This window comes from Xiphophorus couchianus, chromosome 11 (genome assembly GCF_001444195.1).
Source record: "Xiphophorus couchianus chromosome 11, X_couchianus-1.0, whole genome shotgun sequence".
Classification (NCBI taxonomy): domain Eukaryota; kingdom Metazoa; phylum Chordata; class Actinopteri; order Cyprinodontiformes; family Poeciliidae; genus Xiphophorus; species Xiphophorus couchianus.
In genome coordinates, this window is record NC_040238.1 from 31,801,051 (window position 1) to 31,826,533 (window position 25,483).

Genomic DNA, 25,483 nt, shown 5'->3' on the forward strand with positions numbered 1-25,483 from the left:
CAGCATTTAGCTAGTTTGGTCTTCAAAACGCCGTTAACGCGTTCAACAGCGCCAGAACTTCGCGGGTGATATGCACAGAGAGTTTTCAAAGTCGTACCTAAAAACTTTCCCACTTCAGTTAATGCTGCATTAACAAAGTGTGTGCCATTATCACTGCTAATTCTGGCAGGAATACCCCAACGTGGGATCATTTCAGTCAGCAAAGCCTTAGATACTGTGTGACTGTCTGCATGCTTCGATGGGAAAGCTTCCACCCATTTGCTAAACATGTCAACAATAACAAGCAAAGATTTTTTGCCCTCAGCAGGGGATAGTTCAATGAAGTCCATCATCAAATAGTCAAAAGGTCTGTCAGGCGGAGGTTGTGCAACCTGAGATGTGCTCGCACCTCTCTCTGTATTGTGTGTTGCACAAATCATGCATGCGTGACAGTGTCTTTGTGCAAAAGAACTGAATCCCTTTGTAAACCAGTGTGCTGTAAGTGCAGCAATCATTCCAGACTTCGAAACATGGTCAAAACCATGAGTTAGTTTTGCGAAGTGTGGAAAAAAATGTTTTGGAAGGCATGGTTTGCCATTCGGACCCATCCATATTCCATTTTCATAAACAGCCCCTGAGGATTTCCAAACACGCCTCTCTTTTCCTGAAGCAAAAGACTGTAGTGCTTCAATATCAGAGCCCTCTCTGATATTGAAGCACTCTCTTTTCCTGAAGCAAAAGACTGTCGTGCTTCAATATCAGAGCCCTCTCTGATATTGAAGGGGCTCTAGTGTCCCTTAAATGACAGTAGACTGACAGGAAACGGGGAAGGAGAGGGGGGAAGACATGCGGCAAATATCGTCGGGTCCGGGAGTCGAACCCGCGACGGCCGCGTCGAGGACTCAAGGCCTCCAAATATGGGTCACGCTATCCCCTACGCCACCACGGCACGCCCGGTTGGGGAGCCTTTTGACGTACAAAAGCAACCAATGTTCGTTGTTATGATCCCTCTCTGCCGGGGGAGAAGGTGAAGAAGTGTGGAAGGAGGGGCAGCTTATCATTGAAGGCCACTGTGCAGCCTGTTTTGCTGCCATATCAGCTCTTGCGTTGCCACGGGCAATGGTATCATCAGAGTTTGTGTGTGCCTGTCACTTAGTCACAGAGATGGCAGTAGGTAACATGATAGCATCTAACAAATCTGCAACTTGAGAAAAGTTCAGAATAGGTTTACCATCTGCTTTAAGGAATTTCCTGTTTCCAAATTACTCCAAAACTATGCACAATTTTAAATGCATAGTTTGAATCAGTAAATATTGAGGCAGACTTACCAGCTGCCAGTTTACATGCCTCTGTTAGTGCCTCAAGCTCAGCAGTCTGAGCAGAAAAGTGTTTTGGTAAGGAGCCAGAAACTAGCGTTTCATGCAAAGAGCAAACAGCAAAGCCAACACAGTTAGTACCAGTAATAGGATCACGTGATGCAGAGCCATCAACAAACAGCACTAAGTCAGGGTTAGTTAGAGGTGTGTCACATAAATCAGGTCTGGGTGTGCAAACTTGTTCCAAGACTGCCTCACAATGATGAGGTTCACCATCATCAGGAGTCGGCAAAAGAGTTGCTGGATTAAGAACGGTGCAACGTTTCACAGTGACATTCGGCATATCCAGAAGAACAGTTGTATACCTTAGCAGAGAGATGAGAAGTTTTCTGCTCCAAAAGTATGATAGAAACAGAGTGTGGAACCAGTAAGGTGAGGTTGGTATGACCCACAATGTCACATGATGCAAGAACAGCTTTTTCTGCAGCAGCTACTGCACGTAAACAACCAATTAGCCCTTCAGCAACAGGATCTAGCTTAGCTGAAAAATATGCAACAGGTCTCAATTTTCCTCCGTGTGATTGCAGCAGGACGGATGTCATGCAGCCTTTTTTTTCATCCACTGTTTGAACAAACGGTTTGTTGAGATCAGGAATGCCAAGTGTAGGAGCAGTCTGTAGTGCCAGCTTTAGCTGAGTAAAAGCAGGTTCAGCCTCTGGAGTCCATTGGACAGTGTCTGAAGCCTGGAGACCACTACTGAGAGCTCTCAAGGGACTCTCCAGAATTGAGTAATTCAGAATGAAGTTTCTGCAGTAAGATGTAATACCCAGAAAAGACAGAAGCTGTTTCTTTGTGACAGGCCTGGGTATGTTTTGAACATCAGAAACACGATTAGGTGAAAGGGAACGACCCATTTTTGAAACAACATGACCTAAAAAGGTCACTTCTTCTTTGACAAACTGAAGTTTAGAAAGACTGGCTTTGTGACCCCCAGCATGAAGATGCTTTAGCAAGGCAACTGTGGCCTTTTCACATTGCTCTTTAGTTGGACTGCATAACAGAAGATCATCAACATACTGAATAAGAGCAGAACAGGTGGATGGGCTTTACCACACCTAGAGGACTTTTACAGAGGAGCGCAGATGAGAGTGTTAGTTGGTTGGTGTGACCCAACATGTGACACTAAATGGAAAGAGATGGACCTTTCTTATAGAGATATACCTCTACAATCCTGGCTTGGAGATCATTGTCTTATTAAAAAACATATAGATTCTGACCTAATACCCTTATGGATAAAAGTACCATTGGACATATGGCATAAAATATTAAAGCAAGTACAAAGTGAAAGAAGTGCTCGAATTCTAAGATGGCCTGCTTATGATAGAGATTTTCTCCCTGCAAGAATGGATAAGAGATTTACACAGTGGCCACAAAAAGGTATAACAAGTTACTGGAAGATTACAAAGAATAGTGAATTAAAAAGTTTTAAACAACTTCAAGATAACTATAACATGGAAAAATGTGACTTTTTTTTTAGACACCTCCAGCTAAGACACTACTACAATAAAAGTATAAAATTTTTGGAGGAGGACGAGACAGGTATACTTAAAATCCTATTAGATTCGAGCAACAGAAGACCTCTCAAAAAAACAATATCCAAACCATACTCCTGTTACTCCTGTTACGGAGAGAAAATGTAATACAACATATATTAAGGTTAAATGGGAAAAAGAGGCCACAATAACAATAACTGACCATGTTTGGTTAAATATATGCAATTCTGTGATTCACACGTCAAGTTCTGGCCTGTGGAAGGAATTTTCCTGGAAATGTATGGTGCGTTTTTTTGTTACACCTAACATTAAAAGTAAATATTGTAACGATACTGAAAAGGCAAAATGTTGGAGGAATTGTGGAAATGTGTCTGCAGGACATTTTTATGTCTTCTGGGGATGTATTAAGATTGCATCCTATTGGTCAGAAGTGATAAAAGAAATCAATACTAAAATGGACTTAAATTTACGCTGTGATTTTACTGTGGTTTTCCTGGGTAATTTACCCCAGGAACTGAAGAAGTCTGATAGATATCTCCTACTAATATTATTAGCAGGTACAAAGAAGGCTATAACTCGCAGGTGGCTTGATGTGGAATCACCGTCATGTTTGGACTGGAAGGACATAATTGAGGAAATCCACGTAATGGAGAGACTGACTTTTTCATTAAGACTTGCCACTTAGAAATACAATAAATACTGGAAGAAATGGATCACTCATCATAGCTTGACACCAACCTTATAATTAATGTAATTACCTATTTTCATATTTTTTTTATTTTTGTTGATTATTACTCAACTTCTTCTGTCACATGAGGTGCTCTGTAATTTTTATTAGAGGGGGGTCTAACTGTTCAATGTATGTATGTGTATCTATAAAACTGCTAAAATAACAAAAATAAAGTTAAAAAAAAAAAGAATTGTGGTCATACCTTGGGATGTGGGGAGTCCGGTAATAAAATCTATGGCGATGTGGAACCAAGGATGCTGGGGTGGAGCGGATCTGCAGGTGGTTGAAGAGAAGGTTTATTACGAGCACAGACTTGAGAGGCAAAGACAAACTCCTTAATGTCTTTATGTAAGGACAGTCACCAGAAGCGACAAGAGATAAGTGGAATGGTTCTGCTAATACCTGGGTGGGCAGAAAACTTTGTGGAATTTAACCAGTGAATAAGACGAGAACGGGCGGAAGTGGGAACATAAGTCCTATTGGAAGGACTGTTACCTGGGTCAGGTTCATTCTGTAAGGCTTGATTTACAATGTCCTTTATCTCCCATGTGACCGTACCAACTATACAGCTGGGGGGTTAAATGAAAGCCAGGGTCTCTTCAGCACAGTCAAGAGGGTTTGGTGTTCTTAGAACCTAGTCTATATGAAATGGAAATTAAACTTAGAGAAAAACATGATCTGCTTCCTTGGTCCAAGTGAAAGTGATCTTGGTAGAGGTTAGTGCAGTTAACGGTGTGGAGGTTTGGCTGTAATTTCTGATAAAGCGTTTATAAAAATTGGAGAATCCTAGAAATCTTTGCAATTGTTTACGTGACTTTGGAACTGGTCACTCCATGACCGCCTTTATCCTTCCTGGATCCAGTCGAACCTGCCCGCTCTCAAGAATGTAGCCAAGAAAGGAGAGGAGAAGGAGATTGTTTTATGAAATGTGCATTTCTCGGCCTTAACAAAGAGACGGTTCTCTAAAAGGCTTTGGAGAATGAGACGGATGTGTCTGCGGTGGTTCTCAATGTTCTGGGAGTAAATCAGGATGTCATCCAAATAGACGAAAACAAAAATGTTAAAAAATCACTGAGGACATCACTGATGAGGACCTGGAAGACTGAAGTAGAATTAGAGAGATTAAATGGCATAACAAGATACTCGAAATGTCCAATAGGCATTTTGAAAGCCATTTTCCATTCATCTTCTTTGCAGATGCAGATGAGATGGTAAGCATTGAGGAGATTTAGCTTAGAAAAGATTGTGGCTTCTTGTACGGGTTCAAAAGCAGATGAAATAAGTGGAAGTGGATATTTGTTTTTTTACAGAAATGTGGTTTAATCCCCTGTAGTCGATGAGAGGTCAGAGGGAGCCATCCTTCTTATCCACAAAGAAAAACCCTACCCCTTGTGGTGACGACAAGTGTCTTTTGATACCTGCTGCTAGGGATTCACTGATGTACTTCTCCATGGCTTGACACTCCAGTTTGGAAATGTTGTAGAGACAGCTGGTTGGCAAAGGGGCTCCGGGTGGAAGCCCCTTTGCCAACCATCGCAACCTCATCACCCCTAGTATCGTATGGACGATTACATGGTGGGGATAGTGCTTTGTGTTTACTGAATACCTGCTGGACGTCGTGATATTCCTCAGGGATTAGAGTTTAGATCGATGAACTCAGAATCTTCTGCAGCTGCAGGACAAGGAGTCAGAGCAACACCAGACTGTAGACAGGAAGACAGACAATTAGTGAACCAAGACGCTAAACAATTATTGGACCAGTTGATGTGTGGATTATGGTGTTGAAGGGTGTCTAAAACCTAATGCAACAGTGGACTGGAATGTAGAAAAAACAGAAATAGTCTCCTGGTGATTACCTGACACAGTAAGTTGGAGTGGCTTGGGTTCATGAGTTATCTTAGGCAGAGCTTCACCATTTAAAGCGGACACATTGAAAGGGGAAGTCTGGCTGTTTCAATCTTGCTCAATAAATGATTTATCAATAAGATTTTGTTTGCAGCCTGAGTCAATAAGTACTGAGAGAGGAACAGAATAATTATTGAAATGTAGAATGGCTGGAAGCAAAACACGGGATGAGGCTGTGATACTCCTTTAGTCCGTCAGTCAGAAAAACTAACGGAAAACTGTTAACGCGAACAGGACAGGATGCGATGTAATGACCAGACTTGCAGATGTGCTTCCTGAACAGGTACTGAAGTGGTTTTAACCATGACCCTGTCATTTCTCTGACCTCTTCTCTCTCTGAAACTGTTATCTAGGCAAGTAGCAAGTGTTATCAACTCATTTAAAGTGTTAGGCTCGTCAAAAGGAGCCAATTTGTCTTTAATAGACTCATTCAGTGCATGAAGAAAATGCACTTTTAAGCGTGCTATTGTTCCAGTCCGACGCTGGATGGATATCAAACGTTTAGTCAGAATAGGTTAAACAAAAGGGGAGGTGGTGTTGCACTCTCTGTTAGGTCTGGATTGAGATGTACGGGTATTGCTAAAATGAGATTTTCAGTTGATAATTTGATGTAATGTTTATCTGTTAAACTTGAGGACATACGTTAGTTAGTTGTGTTTATCGAACTCCTGGCTCATCCATAGATGAGTTTAGTAGGAAAATATTAGAGACCTATGAAAGGCACAATGAAAAGTTTACTTTTATTTGTGGAGAAATGAAAGTAGAATTATTAAACTATAATTGGCAAAATGTTCATATTGATGTTAATGAGTTATATAATATGTTTATGGAAATATTTGTAAGAATTTATAATCATTATTGTCCCCATAAATAATATAAACCAACATCAAAAAATAGATTGACTCCCTGAATGACAAAGAGTTTGGAGAAGGCATGTAAAAAGAAAAACAAGTTGTATACCGATTAGATTTCATTAGGTGCCCAACTCAGGAAAAAAAAAGAAAAATACAAAATATATAAAAATAAGTTAGCATCAGTGCTGAGAAAGCAAAAACAGAATTATTATGATACACTACTGCAAAAATACAGCAATGATATTAAGGGTACTTGGAATATAATTAATAGTATTAAAAATAATAAAGATAGAGATTTCCCAATATGTATTAACTATAACAACACCACAGTGGAAAAAAAGAGGATATTGTTGAAGTCTTTAATAAGTATTTTGTTAATATTGGTCCTAATTTAGTAAACAAATTGCCAAAGGTTAGAGATGGAAAACACAATTATATATTGAATAATATTAATACAATGTTCCTGGAAATAGTGAGTGAAAGTGAGGCAATAGATGTAGTTAAAAAATTAAAAAATAAGAAATCCAAAGATTGTAATGATATTGATATAGCTATCATGAAAGAGATCATTTATAGTATTATTAAACATCTCACCTGTATTTGTAACAGATCATTCTTAACTGGAACTTTTCCTGACAAAATGAAGATAGCAAAGGTTTTTCCAGTCCATAAAAGTAGTGACAAGCAAATATGAACAAATTACAGTCCGATATCATTGCTACCGTTATTTTCAAAAATTTTGGAAAAAATATTCATAAAACGGCTGGACTCCTTTCTTAACAAAAATAATATACTGAACGAGCACCAGTACGGTTTCAGAAATAACTGCTCCACAACTTTAGCTGTGATGGAATTTGTGGAAAATGTTGCTGCAGCAATTGACCAGAAGCTTAATACAGTATTGATCTATGCAAAGCATTTGATACATTTGACCTGGTACGAACTGTATGGCCTACAGGGGGTTACATATCAGTGGTTAAAGAGTTACTTGAGTAATAGATTGCAATATGCACAAATTAATAACACAAGGTCACAAATTGAAATTGTAAAATGTGGTCTTCCTCAAGGCTCAGTTCTAGGACCTAAATTATTTATACTTTATTTAAATTATATTTTTGCAGTATCCAGTATTTTGAAGTTTATAATGTTTGCTGATGATACAAATTTCTTTTTCTCTGGAAAAAAATATGGATGAAATAATAAAAAGTAGAAGAAGAGCTAGCTGAGTTGAAAACATAGTTTGATTAGAGTAAGTTATCAAGAAAAAACTAATGATCATCTCACAACTCATGGCATTTTCTGGTAATCAGATCTATAATAATGTAAAGTTATGCATAAATGGAGTTGAAATTGATTACTAGGGGGAACCGTATCTGATGGGCAAACGCAGATTGACGTAACACCTGTAATAAAAGAGATTTTAGAATTGTCATGGGGAAATGATTGGGGCGCACTGAAGTAAAAGACCCTTGTGACCGCCACTTTCCCCAGAGAATTTATTTGTATTCGGAGCTCTGAATTCATGGGTAGAACTTATCTTTTGAGCTACTCTAACCCAATCAATGAAGCCATCTACCAGGTCATTTTACATCGCTCTATGATTCCTTCTGCTGATTTAAGTTTCCAGTAGAACTTACCAAAAGGTTCTAAAAACTGGCTAAATTATCTTGGTGTCACTGTTCTTCATTTGCCAGCAAACTGGCTTGTCCTGAATTTGACAAAGAAAGATTAGCGAGACCAGACCCAGCAATGCAGGCCATTAGCCTGGCGTTCATTTCACCTCAGTTATGCCGTAGACAGATTGCATCAATGCCATGCCATAGAAGAAGGCCCTATAAAGGATTTAGTAGGCAGAAATAAACATGCTTACCAGAACCCTGACATTTTTGTTGAAAATATTCTGTTTTTACTTTACGTAAAAGTCTACTTGTGGTTTGAGGTTTTGTTTTTTATAAGCCATAACCAACAAATTTACAAGAGATGCTTAAAATATTTCACTGTACACACACTCAGTGACAAAAATACATAGAACCTTTTCATAATAATCAAATTTCTTGAAATGTAAAATAATATACAAAATGTAGAAAAAAGTTAAGGGGCTTGATGTATTGTAGTTCTGATAGAAAGCTAAAATTTTACAGTAGGTTTCAAATGCATATTGCTTCAGTTGGACATTTACTGAAGTTTAATAAATGTGCAACATCCTCCCTTTTTTTTCAATTCACAGAGAGTGATGCCATCCAGTTTCTTCTTATTGCAGCGTTTCTTCCTGCGTGTGGACGGAGTCTTGATTAGAATAAATGATACTCGTGTTTATTATGAGGTAAGTTGATGTACCAACCCAAATAAAGTGCTTACTGACAGAATGTAATATCGTGTAGTGCTTATTATGTCCTGATATGTTTATGTTCCTTAGCTATTTTCAGGTATCAGCCTTATTAATGACGCACTCTCAATAAGATCATTTTGTGTTCCTGGTTAGAATGGTCAGAAGAAAATGTGACTGACCGTAGCATAAACAAGCCTCCTCAGAGGTGTTTTGAGTTATTTACAGATTCTGAAAGTGTTAATTCAGAGTTTTTTAATTATGTCGAACTGGAAATTCGACCAAATTACCAATATTGAATAAACAGGTTCGAATCCTGTATGGGTTCCGTCAATTTTGCATTGGCACTTTGAGCCTGGGTCCCTCCCATTCCCTGGGATCCCGAGAACTGTGATTCCATTTGGGCTGGTCAGACGAGGCTGCTTTGAAGTCAGGCGTTTATTGGTTAATTTTCTGCAGAGGCGGGTACAGAGATGAGTCATCTGCCAGATTGCTTAGTTTGAGGTTGCGTTAGACTGTCCGACATGTTGACAGTCTAAACAATATGAACTGTTTTTTTTTTCACAATGCCTGGAATATGTTACTGTAGGTCAACATGCTAGTGCTAGGCTAGATGCTAACAATAGTATTTCAGCTAGCTTTACCTTTTTAGCTCATTTTACCTCATAAACTGCAGTGCCCTTACAGTTTAGCTAGTAAGCACTGTTCTGCACTAATTTCTAATACTCTTTGGGTGGGATTCTTGCGTTGATTGAATGTTTTAACTCCTCTTCAGCAGTTTTATCTTTATGCAAATGACAATTTGCATGATTTTGCTTTATTCTGCTGCTTTTGCCTACTTCCTGCATATCTGCAACACTTCTGAAGTTGACTAAATGCTTCTGCAATTTTCACCAAAATCGTTCAGCTTTCAGCATTCACACTGCATTTTCACAGAAAATGCAAATAGTTCTAGTTATTATTTTTATTTCTAGGACTATTTCCATCTAAAACATGTCTTTGAAGAAACTTGTATATCTTGAGTTGCAACATTTCATTCTTCTTCTGAATTGATTATATTTTGTCTGTATCTGTATTTTTTAATTGAATTCTCCCTATACCCTGGAGGCCCACTGTAACTCATTGTAGGATATTGCATTAGAACCAACTGTGGAATAGCAAGGGAATCACCTTAATGCAACCCATAAACAGTAATTGGAATTTTGTCATATTTGCAGTAAAGTCAATATACTGAATGTACATGTATATTGGAAATATTAAGTGAAAATAAATTTTTACTGTTTAAATTTCAGGATGGAAAAGATTACATGCTGCGAGAGTTCAGTACCAGAGAAAATACAATAACAGAACTTAAGGTGGGTACTTCCATCATATTGTGATATGTATATATAGGAAAGAACTGTGACAATAGAGCATGAGCAGACCCTTACAAACTGTTATATGCCAAACAGCAGGGGTGCCCAACCTTTTTTGATCCAAGACCTACTTTTGAAGTTCACATCACAAACATACAAATATATTTATGCAAACACATGCACAACAAACAAACCCAGCTATGAGATTTTAAAAAATGGAAACACTTTACTTAAGCTATTTTAAAATAAATGTATATGTCAGTGGGATTTCTCACACTGGGAAAAAGAAGCCAGGTTCTCACAGGCTGGGAAGTATGAAGTATTTGCAAGGTGTATAGGCAGCTCACAAGGTCAAAGGTCATATCATTCAATGTGTATCTGTACTTGTACTTGATGATTTTCATGTGAGAAAAAGTAGACTCACTTAATCCAAAAAGACCTGTCAAGTTCAAGGCGTGTCTCCTGACTTTGGGAGGCTTTACCTGTGATAGTAGGCTTCAGAACTTCCATACCGGGTGCTGCTCGTGATTGTATTTCTGTCCAGGTGAAAAGTGAGACTGACTTTAACACAGTGTCATCCATATCAGTATGTGCTCTAAAAGGAAAATATAGTTGAAACCAGAAGCTTACATACACTACATAAAAAGACACATATGCATTCTTCTACACAGTCTGATGTTAAATCAAAATAAACTTTTCCTGTCTAAAGTCACTGAAGATGACAAGTTTTTTCTATTTGCTGGATGTCAGAATAATGTTCTGCTTGCATGTGAGGGAAGTTCCTAAGGTCTCTGCGTAGCACCCATGTTGAAAGTAGTTTCAATCTGCTTTTAGCATGTTAACTGGGCTGACCATGTGTGTTCCAAAATGACTGCACTCTTTTAATAGCAGCCACAAGCTCACTTATTTTCTGAAAATCAATGATAAATGCATCTTTTGCAACTTTGTCTGCCTTTGAAAGGCTTTTTATGCTTGGCAAAAATGTGACCGATCTGATAATTATGCTCTTGCACTTGCTTTTGGGTCTACTCCACAGCTAGCTGCTTTTTTTTTAAGCTCCATTACTGTCTAGGCTCGTAGAGCTATTAGCGTGAAAATCTGCTAATAGTGGATTGTCTTAAAATGCCTCTCCACATTACCCTTTTTATACTTGAGTGTGAAGAAACCAATCAGTATTTATTCACTAACATGAAATGGGCAAGACTAATAATAGATGCAAATCTCTGAAACTTGCCCAATAAAAATTAGACATTGCTTTTGGGTTGTGGTTCAACTGAATCATTAAAGAAAACATAGTAATGACACAAACCTAGACAAAAATGATGGTACCTGTAACCTAATATTGCAACCTTTTGAGGCAATCACTACAATCAAATGATTTCTGTAAATGTCGATAGGACTTCTGTCCACAGGTATTTTGACCTACTTTTTGTCTCAGATTTTAAGGGTACTTTCTCCAGTTGGCATGTTTCAGCTAGAAGGTCAGTTCAGAATTGTCCACTTTTGCTTTTAGTCATTTTTGTGTGTTTTGAGCTGAATAGGTGTTCTAGATTGTGTTTTGGGTCATTATTCTATTGGAAGACACATGACTTGTAACTGAGACCAAGCTTTCTGACACATTTTTTCTTCATAATGCTTTGATATTCTGAGATTTCATTGTACCCTACACAAATTCCCTGTTTTACAAGCAGCAAAGCAGCCCCAGAACACAACTGATCCTCCCCCATGTTTCACAGTAGGGACACGTTTTTTTTTAGTTTCCTTAATTTTTGTGTCTATAGACATAGAACTGATGTGCCTTACCGAAAAGCTCCAGTTTCACACTAAAATTGTGGTTTCCATTTTCGTCTCATCTGTCCAAATGACAATCTTCCAGAAGCTCTGTGGCTTATATGCATTGTGTCTTATTTTTTTGTGCTTTGCTTTCCTTCTTGGTCATCTCCCACAAAATCCACTTTGGCTCAAACAATGATGGATGGTGCAATCTGACACTGATATACATTGACCTTGGAATTGCCCATTCAATTCTGTGGAAGTTGCTTTAAGCTCTTTGGTTACCATTTATATTGTCCTTCTCTTCAATTTGTCATCAGTTTTCCTCTTTAGCCACAGCCAGGGAAGTTGGCTACAGTCCTGTGGTCCTTAAACTTCTGAATAATATGTACAGCTGTAGTCACATTATATATTATTTGGAGTGATGTTATCTTTACCTTTAACATGCTTGTCTATAATTTTCTTTCTAATCTTCTGGGACAACTCTCTCTTTTGCTACCTTTGGTCTATTTTCAGTGTGGTACAAACAATGTAGCCAAACAGTACCATCTACTTGTCACTCTTTTATTACACAAATTGACTACAAGCTTGAAGACACCTGTAATGCTACTAAGAGGACACATCTCAGTTTAACATGTCTCTAAGGTCAAATTATTTTCAATCTTTTCTAGAGGTACCACAATTTTTCTCCAGGCAAAAGTCTACTAAAATGCAGCATGAATGTTCTGACTGCAGACACTTTGAAAACTATCAGATACATATCTGATTTAGTAACACATGGAAGTAGAACAAATCTGATTTTGTAGGAGTGAAAAGATCTGAATTAGTCTCTTCAGGCTGCCTTGAAATGAAAATGCAGATATGAAAAATCTATGAAAAGATATGGCTCACATAAGAGAAAAAATTTGGTTTGAGTCGTATTTGCCTCTTGTGTGATCGTAGTCCACAAGAGCTACCTTAAGAGTTACAGGACAATAGTTTTCAAGGATTGGACTTGGGCACCCCTGTCTTTGAGAGTTCTGCTGGTGTACTGATTTTCCTCGCTTTATGTCAAACTGGTCAGAGGGCTGCCTTCTTGTTTGAACTGTAGAGCCATTTTGCTAGGGCGAAATTAAAATTGCAGAGGTGCCTGGGCACCTCCCCAAACTACCAGGAGATTGGAAATGTTATCCACTATATCTGATTTACACCACAAAACTGTAAAATTACATTTCTCAGTTTATGTAAATATATGCTGTTTCACCTAATCTTCTTATTCATAATTCATAATTAAATCTGACCAGTTATATAACTAGATTATATAACTGGAAGGAACACATTCTGTCCATTTAATTTAAAAGAAAAGGGGTGACACTTAACAAGCAGACTTGTTCAAAGTTATCAAGATTATTTACATCTGATTAATTTCTTGATAGTGAAATTCTTGTATAGAATTATGTCATTTTTCCTCATTCTTTTTAAGTGAATCATAACTTTTTAATGACATTTTAAGAGTTTGTATTGTATTGTGCATTTACTTGATATTTTTCTATTGAACAGAATATTCCTGCAGCATTCTACACAGATCCCAATGAGATAGCTCAGCATCTAACCCTGAGAGTAACAAAGTGTGAGAAACTGGAACTTCCTGTGATGCATCGTGAACCTTCTGTCAGTGAAGCTATTTAGTAACTGTTACACTGTGACAGCTACACTAATTTGTTCTGGTTATGTCAAATCTATACTGAGCAATATAAAAACTTTTGATCATCAATCCAAATATTTGTACAGCAACAGATTAGACTGTTTTGAGAAACGTAACTGCAGAATTACTTTAAAATGACAAAATATCCCTTGTCTTGTTTCAAATTAAATGTGCATTTAAATCTGTTAAATTCAATATAAATGAACACTGTAAATTGTGGAGTCAGAATCTATTTGTGAAACTATTGTTTGTTGTGTATTGTATAGAAGCTCATTTCTGCCAATCTGGTGGTCAAAAATAACTTTTATCCCCTAATTCTGACATGGTCATATTAAAGTTACTATCTCGTTATTATGGCTTAGCTTTCACATAACACTGTGCATGTGCATCATCATGAGTCTTTTCCAGCCTTATTTCTAACTAATGTCTGGAGGCTTAATTTGACATTATGGGATTCTTTGAAAACTTGCAAGATTTCAACATTTGTAAAACCACTCAGTGTTACTCAGTTGTATTAGCAAGACCCATTTCTGTCTTCCAAGCCGAACTTGTCTCACCCGTCTCCTCAGTATGCCAGTGGCCCATTATGAGTTAGCTAAGTCATAATTAATAGATAATATCTCATAGTGAAATGCCACATCATAATTATTAGACAGTATCTCATTAGGATAACTAAGTCATAATAATAAGAAACTACATCATAATTATGAAATAAAACTTTTTTTCCCCATCAAAGTGACAGAAAAGTGCTTCTACAGTATTGAGGTGATACAAATAAATAGTTTTAGTGCATGTGTGTTTGTTTGGTGTGTGCTGAAATCTTGATTTCTGTTATGAAGCCTAAGTGTGGAAGCCCAAATCACTATAAGTTTATTCAGCACAAAGAAACTGAAAAGGTCAGCTCTCTGTCTGATATGGAAAGATACTCTAACCTGGAGGCAGAACTTGTCCTTCAGATTATTTGGATGCAGCTGCTTGAGTTCACAGCAAGCAGAAGGGGCAAAGAGGCAGTTGCCTAGCACTGGTCGAGGTTGTACAAGTGGGCGAGTCTTGGACCGAGGAGCTTCCCACAACAAGTGTATCAGGAGATGGAGGGAAATATTACAAGAAGAGGTACGAACAAAGTCCACATATGACTGCAACAGAGTGGAGCTCCTTCCTGGATAGAAACTCTATTTTTGGTTATATTAAAATTTTCTATGTAATCTCCCATTTTAACCATGCGTATCTGCTCATACAAAAAGTTAGAACACAGATGGAAAAAGGAGCTTTTCAAGATTGTGGTTGCTGGAATAGAAATTCAGATCTTTGGAGTTGTAGCTGTAACTGCTTTTTCTTTGTAATCACTTTTTTTCTTTTTAAACTCAAACTTGCATTTGGGAGTGTTGTTTTATTAAGTGTCCTTCAACTTACAGTGCCTTGCAAAAGTACTCATACCCATTGAGAGTTTCCATATTTTTATCACATTACAACCATAAACAAGCATATTTAATTTGAATTTTGTATGAAAAACAAAATGTTTGTTTTTCAATTGTGAAGTACAAAGAGAACGTCTCGTGAACCACACTCCATACCATTAGGCGGCGGTAATGCTTTCTTAACGCTTTTCCCCAACAACCAATAAAAAAAATACGAAGAACAACAGAAGCAGCAGCAGCAACAACATGGAGCAGACGGTTGACAAGCTAGAGAGTATGGTACTGTGTAAAATAGTGTCATTCTTTTCTTTAGTCTTTTCTGAGTTTCCACTTTCTTTGGGGGTTTCAACAAGCATTTCTTTCTCATTTAGATAAACTATTATTTAAAAACCCGACCTTATGGGGCGGAAGTTGCAGAACGCGGGAAATCTTTGAAAATGTGAACTTTTTGATCTATATCGTTTTGGATTTGATGATGCATAAACCCACCAAACGGGATGATAACTCAGGTAAATGATTATGATGGTATGGACTTTGACGACAGGACTCTGGTAGGCAGAGGTAAGGCGAAAGCTTTAAAAGACGACAGAGAGCATGGTTTTAAAAGCAGTAAGAGAAGCCTTAGTTCAGATGATGAAAACAGAAGAAAAGTGATAAAGATGAGATTTAAGGTGATTTAAGGTCATACTTAAATTCAGGAAAGAAGATGAGAACATGAATCAAAGCCTTATAACGGTGTGCAGAGAACTAAAAAAAGAAACTAGGTGGAGAGAAATTTGCGATAGGATTTGATCAAATATAACAAAACAAAAACAAATAGAGCTAAGTAAATTGTTTTCGCCAAGATTTTTCCTTTCACTAACAACCTTTTTGAAAATCTCAAAGTATCTCGTGGTATTATCTCTGCTATTCTGCTTGAGAAAGATCTGGAAAATCTTAGAAATTCATGGTCCTGATATACGGAGTTTGAAACGGTTGCTAAAACAGTAGCAGAGGAAGGATGGAGAGTCTCGGTACTTTTGACGTTTGTTCTGATAAAATGAAAATTATATCAGGACATATAAAATTTTATATGGGGAAAAAGCTGAAAGGAAAAGAAGAAGCACTTTCGAAGTGAAGGGGGCGCTATTTCCTATATTATCCGCGGTCTCCCGTTTTTATTTTCTTTTGAAATACAGTATGTGATATATCTTAAATTTAAGGAAAGAGTTTCACTCTCAACATATATTCAAACTTGTTTCTTTTATTTACTTCAGCGCAGTTCACAGTTTTTAACAAATTCTGTAGCTTTCTGTGTACTTCTAAATCTGCTCCTTAGATGTATCTTTTCGGGTCTACTACTGCCTGTAGTGGGGATGGTAACACAACTAACATACTACATCACTAAATGAGAACAGCACAACGTCTTTATTATTTACTATTGATTCTGGCGTTACTGGCACTGTAAAACATAAATTCTCTAATAAGACACCATACCAGCTAATTAAATGACTTAAACGAGACCTTTAAATATTAATAATAATAATAATAATAATAATAACATATAATTGATATATCTCCATCAATTATAGAAGGAATAAAATAAATAAGGAGACATGAATAGCAACATAATGAACTATAATAAAAACCATTTACAAGGTATGCATAAGAAACTTAATAGAGCAAAAATCAATAATAATAATAATCAATAATTAGGTTCACAGAAGAATAACAAACCTGGTTGTTATAACCAGGGATGTTATCTGATACAAGTAAAAATTCACATTTTTGCCTTTACGCTGCCATATATATTATTCTGAGAGATTTTTGTTGTTGATAGAGTTATACAAAGGGAAAAATTAGATGATACACAATTTAATTTACGATGGTGGATATTTTCCTTTGACTCTAGAGTGATCAAATAAAACACATTCATAGAATCACAATATCAACAATTTGTGCATTGCTTAAAACACTTAGCACGCTATAGGTAAAAAGTAGCATTTAGTTTGTTTAATAATGATTATTGCACTGTCAATAAATGACTTTAAGCGATTTTCTTAGTTGCCAGAGGAACACAGTAATGCCTTCATGAGCTCAGAGGGTCTAACTGATGAAAAAAGAGGATGTATGCTAATATCTAAAATATTCCTCGCCATCTTCCATGTTCTTTCAGCAAACAGTTGAGACAGAGTTGTTTTGGGTTTCACTGCTATTTTCCTGCTATTTTAGTTGCCATTGAAAGTATTCTTAAAAGTTTGTCTGTCATTCTGCAGCTCATGTGACCAAACCTGCCGAGAAGATGAAAAGTTAAAACACTCAACATTGTCTTGTACACCAGTGGTTCTCAAACTTTTTTCAGTGATGTACCCCCTTAAAAATATATTTTTAGTCAAGTACCCCCTGACACGGGCAAAACATTTTTGGAATTAAAAAGAGGTACAGTGCTGTAAAATCAGTCTGATTTATTAAAGCCAAACAACTTATATCAGTGAACCTGACAAATACATCCATATTGCAAACATTGCATGGTTAAACAAAAAAGAAAAGCAGAAGACGGTGACCACCAGGAAGGCATAAAACCAGTCAAACCGTTTTATTTTAAAGGATTTTGAAACTAAATACTGAATATAAAATTCAGTGCATGAACACACATTTATATTTTATCGAACTTTTTACAAAATAATTTTTCCCAAGACTTATTATGAGGAGCCTACTGATTTTTTAAAGATATTTTGAAAAGCTTCACGTACCCCCTGCAGTACCTCCACGTACCCCCAGGGGTACGCGTACCCCCATTTGAGAACCACTGTTGTACACAACCTCTAGTTGGGTAACCCCAAGATCACTAGGTCTTCTTAAAATATAGTCTCTCTGAAAACATTTCTTAAAAACATAGCCAGTGTTTTCAGCAAAGTTGAGCTGACTGTCTTATGTCCTATGTCCCACAAATATCCTGTTGATATGAAACTCATGCAATTCTCGGCAGGCATGCGTTTCTCGGCATAACACCGGTTAGCCAGTGCGTTATGGACTGGGGGTTCAGCCCATGGAGGAGCTTTCACGCTCGCCTCGTGACTAGCGCAGCACGCTGGTTTATTTTTATTTTAGTTTATTTTTACGGCAACACAGTGCATATCAAATGCTTTGTCTATTTAAAGTCAGGTAGAGTGGCTGCACGGCCTCGTGGAGAACAGAACAACTCGTCCCATGAAGCTCGATTCTCTGTGGCACCTATTAAAAACTCAATAGACATGAAATCAAAGAGCTACTAAAGACACATAAATTAAATCTCCCATTTGTCCCTCTACAATTCAGCAGCAGAGATACGCTGTGAGTGGATCTAGCTCATCATGCAGGGCCGGTCCAAGGTTCAATGAGGCTAGAATCTGAATTAGGGGCGCCTCTTGCTCCAAACATCAGCACCACTAACAGCATTTCACCAGGGACTCAGTGAAATCTGGTAGAGGGGGGCTAGTTTAATTGACCGAGCAGTCAATTATAATTGTAATTTGCTAAGATGCATTAATGAACAGCTAAAACTCAAAGATTAAACTGAGAGGATCAAATTGTTGCTATGGTAACAAAACAATCTAACTATGAAGATTGTACTTTGAACTTTTACAAAACTTATAAAACTTGCCAGCTCCTTAAAATCTTAAATTTAAATGTTAAACAATTTATAATATTTTAATTTATCTGTGCTGAAACCATTGAGTCAGATTTAACTGCATTAATAATCTCTTAACTCATTTATGCCTTGGGTCGGTTCTAAATGTGATCTGCATTACATCATATTTTTAGATAATTTAATTATTGAATAACTGAATTTGGATTTAACAGAAGTGCAAATAATTTATATTTATTTTAATTGTATTTGTGGGTATTAGTATTGTCGGCATTGTCTTCCAGTAACATAATTAACCAGTAATATTTTACATTTTCTGTCAACTTAACATCTTATTTAACATCTGCCCCGACCACCTGGCTCATCAAGTTTTCTTGAGGAAACCCTGAAAGGTACATGCTTGGATAATAAATTGGTCATTGTCAAGAAGACTCCACAGCTCCACTTGGGTGCCTTTTATGCCATTTATCTTTCGAGAGAAAACCATTTTTTTGTATTCATGTCATTTCAGTTCTTGAAGTCAGAGGCAGACCTGGAGTACATTGAAAGGCGGCTGAAGCTGGATTTCATCAACGGTGCTTCAGAGAGTGGAAGCTTTGCTAAGGTGATAACTCACAGAATCTTTCTCCCAGTATCTCTGTTGTTTATAAGACAATATATATGTGCTTTAAGCTGGTTCTAAATGCATTTTCCTCAATTATTGTCAGATTTGTTAGAAATCAGGAACATGGTTGACAGTATTAATTGAGGTTTTTGAACATCCTTTGTAATGTACACAAAACTGCAAATTGTATGACAATTGGAAGCAGGTAATTTAAAGGTTCAGCTGATCATATTTTCCCTCCTATTCAAAAATTACATGAGGCCACTGGCACTACCCTCTGTTTGGTTTATAACTTAGGCCAATGCCCCATAGCAATTACAATTTGTTACAGCTGTAGTGTATAACTTTTATAAAAAATTTTTTTTTACATATTTATTGTAATAGTCTCTATGTTGTGACATTATGGTAAGAGGCAGATAATCTGTGAAAAAATTAAGCTCCTCTGCCTTCTCCCAGTGCTACCTTGAAACAAGCTATCAGAGCCAGGATCTTAGCACTATCAATCACAATCTTGTGTGGCGCTGCTCATCCTTTTTCCCATCTACTCTCTGTTACATTAGCGCTAGAATAGCTTCTTGTGAATTCTCAGGCTATGCTTACCTGATACAGCTGATCAGATGAGCTAGGCTATGAGCTAGCATAGCCTGAGCATTCCACCAATGACACCATTGGTCACCAATGACCGCAGGTAAACGGTTTTCCTGTAACGGTAAGTTGTTTCTCTACTATTACCACAGTGAGTACATGAGTTTGGCTGACATCGCTAAGATCTTCCTTCTGGCTGTGATTGGTTGATTTTGGTCGAGAGTGGTGCAATTCTTCAGGCGACAATGGTAACTCAGGGAGGAGGTGGAGGAGATAAATCTATTCACAGATGATCTGTTTCATAACAATCTGAATGATGGAAAGCAGTGAGTGCTTTCAAATAGTCACTCACTGCAATATAGTAGGGTGGAGATTAACACTTTAAAATTAAAGTTGGGCTAATGATTTTCTGTGCAGGAAAATGTGACTGGGATCCTGGAAAATTTGAAGTCTATCAAGGCCAAACACTCTCTTCTCAGGTGTCAGGTCAGCCAGATCACAGATGCTCAGAAAGGGTCCATGGAGTTAATCAGAAACAGACTCGGCACGGCCATGGAACTGATCAAACATTGCCAGCAAACTTCTCATTTGGAGGTAACAACACTAGCATAATACCCATTATTCAAACATCATTGTATGTCATGCCTCCCATGAGATCCATTGTGTATTCAAACTAAAGGTAAAGGTAATTTTATTTATATAGCACATTTTCAGCAACAAGGCAATACAAAGTGCTTTACAGGAATTAAAAGTAAATACAAATAAAATAACAAACCAAAGGAAAGAGTAAAAGAAGAAAAAGCTAATAATGTTGATCCAAAGTAAATTAACTAGATTCTCCTATTCAGGGTTGCTAGATAAGTATAAGTAAGTATCCTCTGGTCTAATTCCTTTTCTGGGTTTGGAGAATAGGAGTCTAAAAAGTAGTTCTGGATTCCAAGTTCTAATCCCTGTTCTGGGTTGCTAAATAAGTGTAAGTAAGTAAGTATCCTCTGGACTTTGTAAGTGTGCTCTAAATTTGTAAAAGCAATGAGTACTCCACAATTTCTAAGTAATAATAAAAACTAAATGTTCCTGTTCTGGAAGATTTTTTTCTGGATTCTAAGTTCGTTCTAATTAATTTTCTGGGTTGCAATAATAGGAGTCTCTCTGCATCTAAATAGTGAGTACAGCTAAAGAGTGACTAATAAACTAGAGTCTCTGGATTCCAAGTTTGTTCTAATTCCTTTTCTGGGTTAAAAATGAGAACTCTGCAGTTTCTAATAAAATAAAATAAAAAAAGAGGAAAGGACACATTAGGGCACATGGCAACATTCAAACAAAACAAAGACATGATTGAAGGTGGTGACATCACAGGGCCATGAAACCACATTGCTCAGCCTTCCAGCAGAAGTCCGATAAGGTGTTGTTATCAAGGCATGTCCTTGGGAGCGCTCAGCTGCACAGTTGCATGAATAACAGGCGGGGCTGAGGTGGGAAGGAGCGTTTTGTTTAGATATCTTCAAGAAGATTGGAAATATGCAGCCCTTCCAAGGCAACACGGGAAAAGCCAATTCAAATAGAGAATGTCTTAGGTCTGGTAGATTATAAATTTCAATCTTCCCTAAAGTCTCTCTGGTACATCTCAGTTCCCAATTATCCAAATTAGTTTGGCCGTTCCACTGAGCTGAAACTAGCAACTTCTCCCAGATCGATTCGATTCTGTTGGTGAGTTTTGGAGCTGGGCTGCGAGTCTCGGCAAGACTCCGCTCCAACTTGCGTCTCTGTTCACACCAACCCTCTGAGTGTTCACTAGTTCAGCCAAGTCCATCACAAATTTCTCGATAAGCTAGGTATCCCCAAGCTCCAAACAGCAAAAATCCTGTTTGATGAATAAATCCATGGTGTATCCTGCCGAGTGTGTCCCCGTAGGACAAGAGGGCTCTCCTGTGCCCAGTCTTCTCGTTGAGAAAATTTGATCAATTGCATTGAGAGACCGGTTGACAAGATCCATAATTTGTAGATTTGGAGGATGTGCAAAGAAAGGCTCCAAGAATAGAGAAAAACACAGCACAAAAACAGAGCAAGCAGGGGAGGCATGGACAGGAAGGGAGCAGAGGAAAAAGGTGTCTGCTTTCACCAAGAGCAAGAGAGGAAAAACTATCAGAAAACCAATTTGTCTTAGTATGTCCATAACAGCAATTTTCAAAGTGGAGGCGACAGCCCCCTCAGGGCCACCAATGGGACTCAGAAAGTGGAGGGCAGATGAGGAGAAAAAATATGCAAAAAGCAAAAAATAATAAATCTAATAGATTTTTAATCATAAAAACAAACAATTTTTTTAAAAACATTATTAAAAAATATAGGTTAAAAAAATTTATTGAAATGTTACTTGCCATGCTCATCTCTCTGTGCTGCTCAACCTGGTGTAGTGAACGCAAAATGTAAAAGGTTCTAACAAGAAAAAGACAAAAGAAGCCTTCCAACAACACTTCTGTGGAGAAAACCCAAAAAACTGACGCCCAACTAAAATCAGACAGTATAACGCAACATTTACGCAAAAAATAAAATGTAATCAATGAATAGTGAATAAAAGTGGGGGAAAAAAGACATTCTGAAAGTCAATGTTTCTTTACAGATTTTGAAGCATTGTTTATGGATTTGCAAAGCGAGTACCTGGCCTGAAGCTAATATTGTTTGGGCTGGTCATGACATCGGAATTTTGGAAACTACTGGTCTAAAGACTGTAAATTGATAGTAAGCCGTGCCAGATTTCATTGGCAGTTTCTTCTCGGTTAATTTTTAATAACCTCATAATAAAGTTAGATTTTTTTTTTAACCCCTCCAGGGGGTCTTTTTGTGGGCTCTAGTGTCCCTTTTACGAAAGTAGGCTGACAGAAATGGGGAAGGAGAGGAGGGAAGACATGCGGCAAATGTCGCCGGGCCCGGGAGTCGAACACGCGACGGCCGCGTCGAGGACTCAAGGCCTCCAAATATGGGTCGCGCTAACTGCTACGCCATCACGGCACGCTCTAATAAAGTATTTTTGAACAAATATGACTGAGCATGGGATTTCCCTGGAAGATAACAAATGTGCTTTCAACAATATTACCATATGACAAATTCTGCTTCTTAGGATAACTAGCATGTAAATTAAATTTGAGCAATGAACTGTTTATACATAGTGATGCCTGGCTATTAAGTTGATTTAGTCTTTCAATGTATGCTGTTATAGAGTTAAGGCAATATCTATGACAACTTTTAAAGGAGGAAAACTTGTCACTCCAAAACTTACAACTGAAGAATTCAACAGAATCATTCTTTTCTAAAATCATTAACAAGAACATTAATAATGTTTATGCCTTGTTTGCCACTGCTCAGAAATGAACAAACCTTCATATGTCTATGGCATCTGAATTCTACTCTAGCAGGACCTGCAATGAATTTGGTAACTTAGAATTTGCTAACTACCATTCTGAGCAAATTTTTAAAATCAGAGGGTTACTCTGATTTTTAGAATTTTCTTCTGTACATCAAAACCAAGACCAGCACCGATGTTGTACCCAATCAAGGAAATCTGTAGAAAATGACACACTTGACCAAATTCTTTCCGGCCAACAGCCATTACCATCTTCAATAAGTCTTTGAGGAATCTGAATTAATGAGCTACAATGATATTTAGGTTTTAATTATAACCTTTATCAAAAGGAAAGTTTTAAGCCTGGTCTTAAAAGATTACCAGGCGTTTGCCTCACTGACTAAAATTGGGTGCTGGTTCCACAGGAGAGGAGCCTGATGGCTCAAGGATCTGTCTCCCATTATACTTTTAGAAAATCTGGGAACCACAAGTAAACCTCTGTCTGAGAGTGAGATGTTCTATTAGGAACTATCAAGGAAGGATTTTACATGAAAATCCAGAAAATTATTGACAATCTGGAGCATCAATGAGACTGTCATAGAAAAACAGTGTCTTCAGTCAGAAGTTTCTTCAATTTTGCTTTTATGCAGACTGCTACAGGAGATCCTTCCTGCCCACAGCCATCAGATTGTACAAAAACTCTAAAGAACCGTGTATAATGATTCACAACATTTAATTCCGCCTTTTGATAAATAACATATTTTAAAATATGAATTGAATTTGAACTGAGAATGTTCAATCTTGCGTGTTGTGAAATGAAAAGCAGCATTTGTGAGTCTTTTATAATAAAAAACAGTAAATGTTTGTGAAACAGTAACTTTTATAGAACCAAAATGATAGATTTTACCTTTAGCAGGATGTGAACTGCAAACATTCATGCACTATTAAAATAAATAAATGAACAAAATAACAATCAAAAGTATTCTGTGTATTTATTACTCATAACATTTGGTTGTATTATTCTATTCCTCAGGTTGAGTCACTGGCAGAGTCAGAGCAGGGGTCAGCCATGTTCCTGGATTCAACCATTAGTTCAATCACAGCTGAAGTAAGATTTCTAACAAAAGCTTGACACAAGATTCTGGTTGATTTTGGAGCATAATGTGAAGTTAAGCAACCATTTATTATGCAAATAATGCAGCTTGTTACCTCAGAAATCCCCCAGGATAATTGGTTAGTGTAAAAATTGTTAGATTTAGCATGTCTGATTTAAAAAAAAAAAAAAACTCAGACATGGTAAATAACTGGACTGATATCAGAGTTGCAGGCAAGTATTCCAGTACTTCAGAGTTCTTGAATCAACTAGTTAACATTGCTGAATCTGTAAGCAAGCAAACCATCTCCATTCCATCCATTCCCAGCAGATGTCACTGATTTATTAATACACACAGGGTGAACTTCATCCACTTCATCCATTAGAGCGTGAACATGATATGATTTTAAGTGGTCAACATTAATTGCTTGCAGTTTCTTCCGCTGTTATGGACTAGCAATAAGATAATTTTGTCCCAACAGCTGTTTCACAACTGCATATGGCCGAGAGACTTTTGCTTGACAGGTGCTTCATCTTTTCTTGGGCAGATGATAATTTCCCTTTAGCCATAAGTGTAGTGGTAGAATCTCTGCCTAAACCCATTAACATAATGCAAAACATTTTGTGGTGGTTCAGATGCAAATCCAAGTCACGCAATTTCAAAGGGACAACAGCCTGATTAACTGGCTCCCCAATAATACTGTCACCACATGATACCCACTTTCTTAACAATACCTTGTTTTCAGCATGGTTCTGTATCTCATCATCAGATAAAGCAGACTGAAACAAGTCCTGCAATGATCTTTGCTCCTGCAGCAGATCAGACCTTGAAATAGACACACAGGCATCAGACAAGCAAAAAGAGGACATCTGTGTCTCTTTTTCCAAGTCTTCTTTAAGATTTGTAGCACTGGGTATATTCATTGACTGTGTCACAGCACATGCTTGGAAAAACTTAAAGGTGTGATTTTTCATTTTTGTCTGGGCCACTGCTGATCAAAGGTTCTGAAACAACAACTGGACCCTCTGGTTGATCAGGCGAGAATTTTCTTCCAGCTATCTTGTTTTCCAAAAATCACTGTGACACCATCTACAAGAAGAACAGGTTGAACACCCATCTTTACTTCTCCCTCAAACAACTCGTCAAACTTATGCACTGTAATACAAAACACAGATATACCAATACCCAACACAGGTAGATGATCCAGTGTCGGAATCATCTGAAAAGGGTAAAACTGATGCCAGGATGAATGAATCATATGCACCTGGATCTCTCAAGGTTGTAACTGGCACATCAACGTCACTCCCTACTAAAGACACTTGTCCTACCATAAGAAATGGCTTGAACTCAAATCAAGTTCTTC

The 25,483-nt window shown here is 37.5% G+C and overlaps 1 protein-coding gene and 1 long non-coding RNA gene across 10 annotated transcripts in view; one reads left to right on the forward strand and one right to left on the reverse strand.

The window, feature by feature from the left end:
• The window catches only part of tiprl (TIP41, TOR signaling pathway regulator-like (S. cerevisiae)), a 49,277-nt gene that overhangs the window by 20,686 nt on the left and 3,108 nt on the right, over positions 1-25,483 (forward strand). For 4 of the 9 annotated variants that reach the window (XM_028032509.1, XM_028032513.1, XM_028032516.1 and 1 more), the window contains 5 exons: positions 8,565-8,660; positions 9,956-10,018; positions 19,012-19,104; positions 20,107-20,283; positions 24,060-24,134. In XM_028032509.1, the coding sequence (XP_027888310.1) occupies positions 8,565-8,660; positions 9,956-10,018; positions 19,012-19,104; positions 20,107-20,283; positions 24,060-24,134 (504 nt within the window). Of the gene's footprint in view, positions 1-8,564; positions 8,661-9,955; positions 10,019-13,330; positions 14,268-19,011; positions 19,105-20,106; positions 20,284-24,059; positions 24,135-25,483 lie in introns of those variants that run through there. The other 5 variants (XR_003597393.1, XM_028032510.1, XM_028032514.1 and 2 more) reach the window with 5 other exon arrangements.
• Positions 2,668-8,558, reverse strand: LOC114153764 (uncharacterized). The gene is made up of 2 exons (XR_003597402.1): positions 6,959-8,558; positions 2,668-4,263 (listed from the first exon to the last, which is right to left on the reverse strand). It is a non-coding gene; the product is annotated as an uncharacterized LOC114153764 (long non-coding RNA).